This window comes from Quercus suber, unplaced genomic scaffold (genome assembly GCF_002906115.3).
Source record: "Quercus suber isolate HL8 unplaced genomic scaffold, Cork oak 2.0 scaffold_109, whole genome shotgun sequence".
In the NCBI taxonomy this organism is placed as follows: domain Eukaryota; kingdom Viridiplantae; phylum Streptophyta; class Magnoliopsida; order Fagales; family Fagaceae; genus Quercus; species Quercus suber.
The window spans coordinates 1,005,595-1,015,140 of record NW_027069574.1 but is presented as its reverse complement, the minus strand read 5'-3'; the positions used below and the strand labels follow the sequence as shown (position 1 = coordinate 1,015,140).

The 9,546-nt window shown below is 37.3% G+C and overlaps 1 protein-coding gene across 3 annotated transcripts; it reads left to right on the top strand.

Moving 5' to 3' along the window:
- Positions 1–445: 445 nt before the first annotated feature.
- On the top strand, positions 446–5,394 carry LOC112012247 (uncharacterized; the record flags this gene model as incomplete). 3 transcript variants are annotated; one of them, XM_065775338.1, is given in 9 exon segments in its annotated part: positions 446–612; positions 769–819; positions 1,190–1,653; positions 2,540–2,617; positions 2,970–3,025; positions 3,905–4,024; positions 4,140–4,210; positions 4,911–5,004; positions 5,181–5,394. In XM_065775338.1, coding segments are annotated over 7 exon segments (948 nt in total), but the record flags the coding sequence as incomplete, so codon positions are not given.
- Positions 5,395–9,546: the final 4,152 nt, after the last annotated feature.

Genomic DNA, 9,546 nt, shown 5'->3' with positions numbered 1-9,546 from the left:
TCATTATAAAACATTTTGTGTGGGTTTGGGAAGTAGTTATAAGCTAGATTTTTTGTTTATTTTATGTACTGTTTGTGATTTTTATACTACTTTTTATCTCAGCTTTATTTTAAATAATTTAACCATCAGTTTTTTTTAATAAACTAATTTTAGCCATTTGTCTCACATTATATAAAAAATAAGTTACTAAAAATAAGCAATTTCCAATTAAACACAAATCTATCACTAGATTTCTTGAAAGCAAATAAAAGGGTTTTGTTGGTATAAATTTATTTATTTTTCTTAAATTTTACTCTTATAAGGATGAAAACTAAGAAGAGCCTTAGAATGAATTCAAAGAAAAATCAAGGGGCAGTAGTGAAATTTCCAAGTCAAACAATCACAAAAAGACAAAAAAGATATATAATAAGCTAATTTTCCAAGCAATTTCGTGACCAAAATGATCCTTGCATTTTGCAAGCTCATCATCCCAGCAAACATAGTTGTACAAACAAATATATTACATTACAAAATTACATACTATTTCTCACCCACCTATCCAAAAATTGTTTTATAAATAAATTAATTTATAAAAAAATAAATTCTGTGTGATTCCCAAACTCACAATCGCAGGTACTTCTCTCTCTTTATCTCTCTCTCTCTCTCTCTCTCTCTCTCTGTTCCAAATCGAATTTTAGGGTTTCGTTCTTTAATTTTTCAATTTTCGCGGAAAATTTTACAGGTTAGGGTTCGAAGCTCAAATTTTAATTATCCGTGTTTGTTTGCTAGGAAAACTGTGGAATACAAAAGGAAGCGAAATTTTTAAACTCAGTGTTCAATGTAATTAAATCCAATTACACTAGGCTTTAATTTTTGTTTTAGTTATGTGAATTTGATCTTTAAAATTTTGTTTTTCTGCATTTTCTCAGCTGCTGAATCAGATTCTGAGTGATCCATTATTTTTTCGTACTTCTTGATCAGCTCAAAAAAAAAAAAAAAAAAAAATTGGGGATTTATGTGAATTATAGTTATATGTAATGAGCATTGATGAGAATTTTGGTGATTTCATTATAATATTGTTTAATTTGTATGTATATGATTAAAAGTTTCAATTTTTTATTTTTTATTTTTTATTAAATTGTTCTTGATGAATTTGTGTTTATGTGGTGATTGTGACTATGGTATATACATCTATTTGTGTTGATTTCAGGGGAATTCTGTGATTAGTTTGGGTTTGCACCCAATAAAATAGTTTATGCGGCTGTTTTTGGAGAGGTGTGGTGTGTGATAGTGTTTGTGGAACTGGGTTTGAGAAATTCAATAATAAGGGAGGTGGGACTGTAATTGGGAGTTGTAAAAATGTACCGGACTATGGCTACAGCCACAACCCGGGGTGGTGTAGCAACGGATAGTGGGGAGACTGTTGTTAGCTTGGATCAAGTCCCGCGGTGGAAGGATGCAGAGCAGAGGTCTTCTTTGGAGTTTGAGACTGAAGATCCTTCATTTTCAAATTCGTACTTTCCTGATCCATTGACATCTCCGGGGAAGGATAGTGGTAGCAATGCGATGGTGTCAAGGTTTCCTGTTGATCATGAGGTTAATTCAAAGATATATCTTTGGAGGGGGAATCCATGGAATCTTGAGGTTGATGCTGTTGTGAACTCGACAAATGAGGTAAGCACTTAATACTTTATAGTCTGGCCTTTTGCAAAATAACTTTATGGCAAAACAGCATAAATTTCTGCACTTTGGGAATGACAGTCTTGAATTTGTTACTTTTGCACTAAATGTGACATGTGGACTTGATTTTTGTGGTTATATATTGATGAGGAAACAACTCAAATGAACTAGCATGGTTGGGCTTGTATGTATGTGCTATAAAAGGCTTTAAGCTTGGAATGAGGCTTGAATTCTGAACCCTGATGAGATAAAACAATGGGTCCAATAATTTTCACTGGAACTGTTATGTAAGATAATTCAAATTTTGGTCCTTTGCTGGGTTGCCTTTGGATCTTCTACTTGATTCTGTCTTCTGAACTTGCTTCTATTGAAATATTTTGGAAAATGCAAATGATTTATGCTGCTACTACACCTGATGTTAAAGACTTTGGGGTATGAAAAAAAAATCATGTTTCTTTTTAATTAATGTATGGATGGACCAGATTTTTGGCGGAAAATGGTTTGGCTTCTGATTGACATGAGGAACTTTAGCGTCTAGAAGATGCTTGAGCTGCCACCTTAGGGTTAAAAATTTCTTACGTAAGGAGTGATTAGAATATTTTCTTGAATCTCCATGTAAGTTTCACAAAGGGTGCTAATAAATCCATGAGGAGCTTGCTATGGCAGTATGGTTCCTCAGTAAATTTCCTTCCGGTGGATAAGTTTAGGATTTGTGAAAGTTGGTTTGAGTTTTTAACTCTACACATCCTAGGCAGCATGGTTGTTCTCTATTAAAGCACAACATTAAGCATGCCTGCATTGGACAACTAATAAGGTTCACCATGCATATAATATGTTTTAATACCTAATCCTGTATGCTTTACAATTGGATTGTTAACAGAACCTGGATGAAGCACACAGCAGCCCTGGTCTGCATGCCGCAGCTGGACCTGGTCTTGCAGAAGAATGTGCTACACTGGTATGGACATTGTTTCTTTAGCCTAGTTTTTATCTAGAAATCTTTCAGTGGATATGGTCTTGAGGCATTATTGCATGATGCTTAGTCTGACATGACAATATGTACATATGGTTTTACAATGGAGGTTTAAAAGAAAGCAGATAGTCAGGATGTACCATGACATTGTCAAAACTGTAACTCATCCAAAAAAAAATTGTCAAAACCATAGATTTCCCTGCATTATTTTGGGGTGAAGCAAGGTTCTCCCCCTCCCCTCTCTCTTAAATGAAGGTTTTCTGATTGGTGAAACACTTTGCTGGAAATAAGAAATGTCAACAGTAGACTCAACTGATAAATCTTTGTTTCTTGACAGGGTGGATGCCGAACTGGGATGGCAAAAGTTACTAATGCATATGACCTTCCTGCTAGGTGGGCATATTGGTGCATTTCTTTTTCTATTATTTGTCAAAAATGAAGAAAGCTGAAACATATGCAATTTCAGAAGCTTATTTCTGTACCCTGTTGCACTTCACATATGTTTCCTACCGCCTAGGAGATCAGAGACAATAATGATGTGCTATGATATTTAACTCAACATTGTAATACTTACGGCACACCTTTTTTTAAAAAAATTAAAAAATAAATAAAAGAAGAAGAAATCATTCAGCTTGCCTTCATTGTTGCAGTTTATCTTCTAGTTAACGGGGTCTGAAGCATAAATTTATGTCCATGTTGCTAGTGATTGTCTGTTACTTACCAGATTTGGTTGGATGAATAAATAAGGTCTCTTTGGTAAAATAATTAGTATTTTTCATTGTCCAAGTGAAATTAGTGTGAGAACTTCTTAGATTTGGTTCTTGCATCAATCAATTTTGTGTTGATACCTCACGAGTAAAGCTATCAGTTTTGGGGATTTATCATAATGTACATGTTGCATGTTGGTTGGGATTCAGTATCCATAATCTTGTATTTATCTATTTACTTTTAAGTTATACCTGTCATTTTGAATTTTGCAAGTGTTACATGTGTCATTTTAAGGCTTTGTTGTTGTGTTGTTGTTACATGTGTCATTTTGCCAATGAGTTTTAGCTAATATGACACTTCCTCCTCCCACAAGAATGGGGGGAGGGTGAGGTCATGGGTTCAAAACCAGCTAAGCGTGTGTGTAACTTAACAGTTAAAAAAAGTGTCACATGTGTCATTTTGATGCACTCTGTCTCTAAATATCCAAACTCATTCTTTATTCTCAACTATATTTATGAATGTATAAAAAAATTGAATCCCATGTTTCTTTGTATATCTTTCCAGAAGGATTATCCATACTGTTGGTCCCAAGTATGCGGTGAAATACCATACTGCTGCAGAGAATGCTCTTAGTCATTGCTACCGCTCTTGCCTAGAACTTCTCATTGAAAATGGGCTTAAAAGGTGGTTTAGTAGCAGATGCTACATCATTTTTTTCATTCTAGTTTGCTCATCTCTTGTGCTTTTCCTGTAGTTCTGTAAATCTGGAACTTATCTTGCTTGACATATATGAATGCAGCATTGCTATGGGCTGTATATATACAGAGGCTAAAAACTATCCTCGTGAACCAGCTGCTCATGTGGCTATAAGTGAGATATTTTCCTACTTGTTACAGTTCTTCAATTGATTGTTGTGATGTTTTCCACAAACTGCCAAAATACTTAGTGTATGTCAGCGCTGCCCATGTAAAATTGTAAATTGAACCTTTATGTGGGGTTTATGTACAAATTTATCATCATAAATGCCACCAGCAATAAACAGACAGCCATCAATGCAAACAATCAGAAAAGCTAAAATTCTGTTCTTATTGCAGAAAACTTCAAAAAATTAAATTAAATTAAAAAAGAAGAAGAAGAAAAATGGAAAGTCTGTGGCATGGTCCAACTTATGAAGTCCCAAAATTGATTTCTTACTTTTTTTTTTTTTTTTTTTTTTTTCTATGGTGGAGCCTCCAGTTTTCTTCAATGTCTCCAATCTGTGTTTTTTTCCTTTTAAGTAGTGGCCTCACTCAATCCAATGGATTGGAAAATTCTAAAGTTCAAATGCTTTAGCTGATACAATAGAGGCAGTGAAATGCAGTGAAATGACAAGGAGCAGAATTAATAAATGGTATTCATGTGATGTGCGTGCTACCATGACTCTTATTGGCGTGAGTGTGAAGGAGATAATTTTTTGAATGCATCTAAGCATCATGTGAATGGTTATGAATTATTACATAACTGGCTGCTTTTGGAGGGTTAAATACTTCTAGTTTGTTCTTTCCATTTCACCTTTTGTTTACTCTTTCAGGAACTGTCCGGCGGTTTCTTGAGAAGCAGAAAGATAAAGTGGCAGCTGTTGTTTTTTGTACTACCACTGCAACCGATACTGAAATATATAAGAGGTATATGAATGCTGCAGTTAAAATATCTAACCTTTAGATGCAAAGTGTGTTTCTATTTAATCAAATGATATGATTTATCAGTTAAATATTACAATTTTCTATTAATGTTGTGACAACTTGTTTTAACGACTGTGTAGGCTTTAAGCATCATCACTGATCACATTTTTCCAATGTAGGTTGCTTCCACTCTACTTTCCTAGAGACAAACATGAGGAGGAGGTGGCCATCTCGAAGCTTCCAGCAGATGTTGGGGATGAGAATGGTGAGACAATTATAGATGAACGTAAAATCAGAATAAAGCCTTTGCCAAAGAAGACTGTTCCGAAATCTCCCCAATCTTCCCAAGCTCCCCAAGCTCCAGATGCTCTTCCTGTTAGTGATGTTGGGTTGGTACGNGTTAGTTTCTTACATTTTTTTAAAAATTATAATTTTTACAATGAATTACCAAAAATGTCCCTTTGAAATATCTAAATGAATTTTTACTTTTAAATAAAAAACCAAATAAAATAAATAAATATTATCTTACTTTCCTACACTTTCTCACCAATCAAATAATGAGATCCACAAAACAACTAAGAAAAATTCTCACTTTCCTACACTTTCTCACCAACTAAACAGTTACATCCACACAAAAATAGCCAAAGTTTCTCACTTTCTTGCACTTTCTCACCAACCAAATTATAATGTGCAAGAGAGAGACAGATCAAAGAGACAACATTGAAAGCCTCAACGGCTGCTTAATCTCCAGTGGATTCTCATCTGACCAAGCAACTTTCCTGCACTTTTCTGTTTCAGATATCTCTAAAGATTTTCATTTTAGGTTCTGATCTAGATATAGAGAGTGGGTGTGCAAAGAGAGAGACAAAGATCTTAGGGTTTGAATTAGATATGAGAGAAAGAAGGAAGGGTTGGGATTAAGAGCCACCATCTTGATGGTGGTGGCTAGCTATGTAGGGCAACGAATGATGGTGATAGCATAAGGAATTTCGACCATGAATTCTAATCTAAATCCATGGACTCTGATATGGAGAGAGAGGGCTATGGTTGGAACTTTGAATCTATTGAGAGAGAAGAGCTAAGGTTTGATAATATATTCATGAAAATTTTGTAATTAAAATGTATTGGACGTGTCAATTTTGTCAATTGAATAAATTATAACATTCCCATAAACATATAATGTAAGATTACCACAATTTAAGAAGGTAATCAATTTACCATAAATTGGGGTAATGTGAAATATTTTGTAATTTTAGATAACCATAATTTTGTGCAATAAAAGATGAATCAAACACCATACTGTTCATATTATAGAAATATGAAATTAATGTGATTAACATCAGGGAGAACTAAATACCCCCTGATGGCATGGTTATTTTGATTATTTAAACTAATATTGGAGAGGGGTATGAGCTTTTAGGCAATGTGGGACTTAGGAAAATTCAGATTTTTTTGAAGAAAAAACATGGGGAGCAAGGTCAAACTGAGTGGGGAGTAAGACGATCTGATAAACGGAAGAATCTAGAAGGTTTTAGTCCAAGTACTGATCTGCACTTGGTCTAAATCCTTCTCGAATCTTTTCCTTTTTGGTTCACTTCCTTCTAATTTCAATTGTATGGGGATGACTTTGTGGAACAAAGACTTGATCAGTTTTGTGCATCGGAGGAATGGCGGGAGCTTTACCCCCAGGCAAAAGTACTTCACATGTCAGCAGCTTATTCTGGCCACGACCCCATTTTGTTAACTACTGAGCCCCCTAGATTATGCCATCATCGAAAAACAAAGATACAATAGTTTAATGAAAAGTGGGTGGCCCACCCCGAATGCGAGGAGCGGATTAGAACCTCCTAGGCACAAGGTCAACCTATTGGAAGCCCTATGTTCTATTTGTTTGAAAAAATAAAAAGGTGTGGGATGGACCTAGTGGCTTAGAGCAAGTCTTCCTTCAAAAACACTCGAGACCAGTTAAACGCCAAACAAGGTGAGCTAGAGGAGCTAAGGGCAACAAGATTCGGGGGAAACTTGGATAGAATAAATAAGGTTCGAAGAAAGATTAATGACCTTCTGCACCATGAAGAGGTGTTCTGGCGGCAAAGGTCTCGGTCTATCTGGCTTCCCGCAGGAGACAAAAATACAAAGTATTTTCACCAACGAGCAAACCAATGGCGTGGGAAAAATACCATTGAGGGCCTGCATGATACAAATGGGGTGTGGTGTACAAATACAGGGGAGATAGCAACCATTGCAGAAGCATAATACAAAGGTTTGTTCACAGCTTCGACAGACCTTAACATGAAGGGTGTGCTAACCTTGATGGATAGTGCAGTTACTGAAGAGATGGCAAGGAGCTTAACGCGATCATACATGGAAGAAAAGGTATGTGTGGCCCTCTTCTAGATGGACCCCTCTAAGTCACCAAATCTGGACGATATGTCTCCTTTCTTTTTCCAAAAATTCTGGCACATTGTGGGGCACGACGTCACTACAACGGTTTTGTTTGTGTTACACTCAAGGAGGTATTTGTGCAAAATGAACTATACACATATTGTGCTAATTCCTAAAAAGAAGAATCCACAGTACATCATGGAGTACCGACCTATAAGCTTGGGCAACATTGTCTCAAGGATTATCTCAAAGGTACTTACGAATCGGGTGAACCTATTTTACCAAATGTTATCTCTGACTCCCAAAGTGCGTTTATGCCTGGTAGGCTTATCACAGACAATATTACCATTGCTTTTGAAATGTTGCACAGGATGCAGAATAGGAGGAGAGGGAAGGTTGGACACATGGCAATCAAGCTTGATGTTAGTAAGGCTTATGATAGGGTGGAGTGGGAATTCCTCGAAAAAATCATGTTAAGAATTGATTTTCCAGTACAGTGGGTGAAGCTTGCAATGCTAACAGTATGAACAGCCTCTTCCTCCATCATTATTAATGACGAACCTTGCAGATATGTCTCCCTATCTAGAGGGATTAAGCAAGGGGACCCATTGTCTCCGTAACTATTTCTTTTTTGTGCTGAAGGGCTCTCCTCCTTGCTACGAAAGGCGACTGAAACTCATTAGTTGAGAGGACTTCTTTCTTGTCAAGGTGGGGTGCACATCTCTCACCTTCTATTCGCCAACGACAGTCTTCTATTTAATGAAGCCAAGTCAAAAAAGTGCTGCCATTTGATGGATGTACTAACCCAGTATGAAAATGCTTTGGGGCAGGTTATTAACCGCCAAAAGACTACGCTACTTTTTAGCAAGAACACTTGTCGTGAGGTTCAGGAAAACATTCGGACTATGTTTAAGGCATGGGTAATGACAAACTGCGAGAAATACTTAGGATTACCCATGGTGGGGGGTAGATCAAGGGTCAATACCTTCAAGGATCTTTAGGAAAGGGTCACTTGTAGGGTGATAGGATGGAAGGAAAAGAATATTTCTAAGGCTAGGAAGGAAGTCCTTATCAAGACGATGGCCCAAGTAATACCTACGTAGACAATGAGCATCTTTAAGATCCCTAAAGCAGTGTGTGATGGAATGAATTCTGTGTTGGCTAAGTATTGGTGAGGGCAGACTCAAAATGAGTGGAAAATTCACTAGATCAACTGGGGCAAATTGTGCACTCCTAAGAATAGAGGTGGGGTGGGCTTTCATGATATTCATGCTTTTAACCTTGCAATATTGGCTAAACAGGCATGGAGACTCATCCATAGAACACACTCGCTATTCTACCGAGTGTACAAAGCAAGGTACTTCCCCCCTTACTCATTCATGGAGGCCAAACTAAGAAGGAACCCCTCTTATGTGTGGCGTAGTCTCCTCAGTGCTAGGGAGCTGATTCGGGTGGGTTCAATTTGGAAAATCGGTGATGGTTTCTCGGTTGGTATTCAAACTCATAAGTGGCTACCCCACCCCCCAACGTTCCATGATGGGACAGACCAAACCTTGAGGGTGGCTGACTTCATCAACCCACAAACCAAGCAATGGGACAGGAGAAAAGTAAATGCTTGGTTTCAACCACCATCAAGAGATGAATTTTTACGAATTCGACTGGGGACTTTGGAGAGCCGGGATATGCTGTTATGGAATGAAAATAAGGCCCAAACTTTTTTGGTGTGAACTGCTTATCAAGTAGCACTTCGAGTGAGTCAAACGAGTAACGCAGAACACTCGAGGGTGCAAGAAGACAAGCGGGTATGGAATAGACTGTGAAGGCTGCCCATTCCACCTAAAGTAAGAAACTTCATATGGCGGGCTAGCTCAAACAACCTACCCACCCGAGTAAACTTAGCCTGTCAGAAAGTACCCATTGATCCTAAGTGTGCAATTTATGGTTTGAGCGATGAAACGATCCTTCACATACTTTGGTAATGCCCCTTAGCATGCAATGTTTGGGCATTTGTCAAAGGAAAACTACAGAAAAGTGACTCCTCAGCTAGGATCTTTTTTAGCTTAGCCCAAACCTTGAAGGAAAAGTTGTCCAGGAAAGAGCTTGAGACATGGGCTATGGTGGCATGGTCCATATGGAACGCACGCAACAGGCTATACTTTG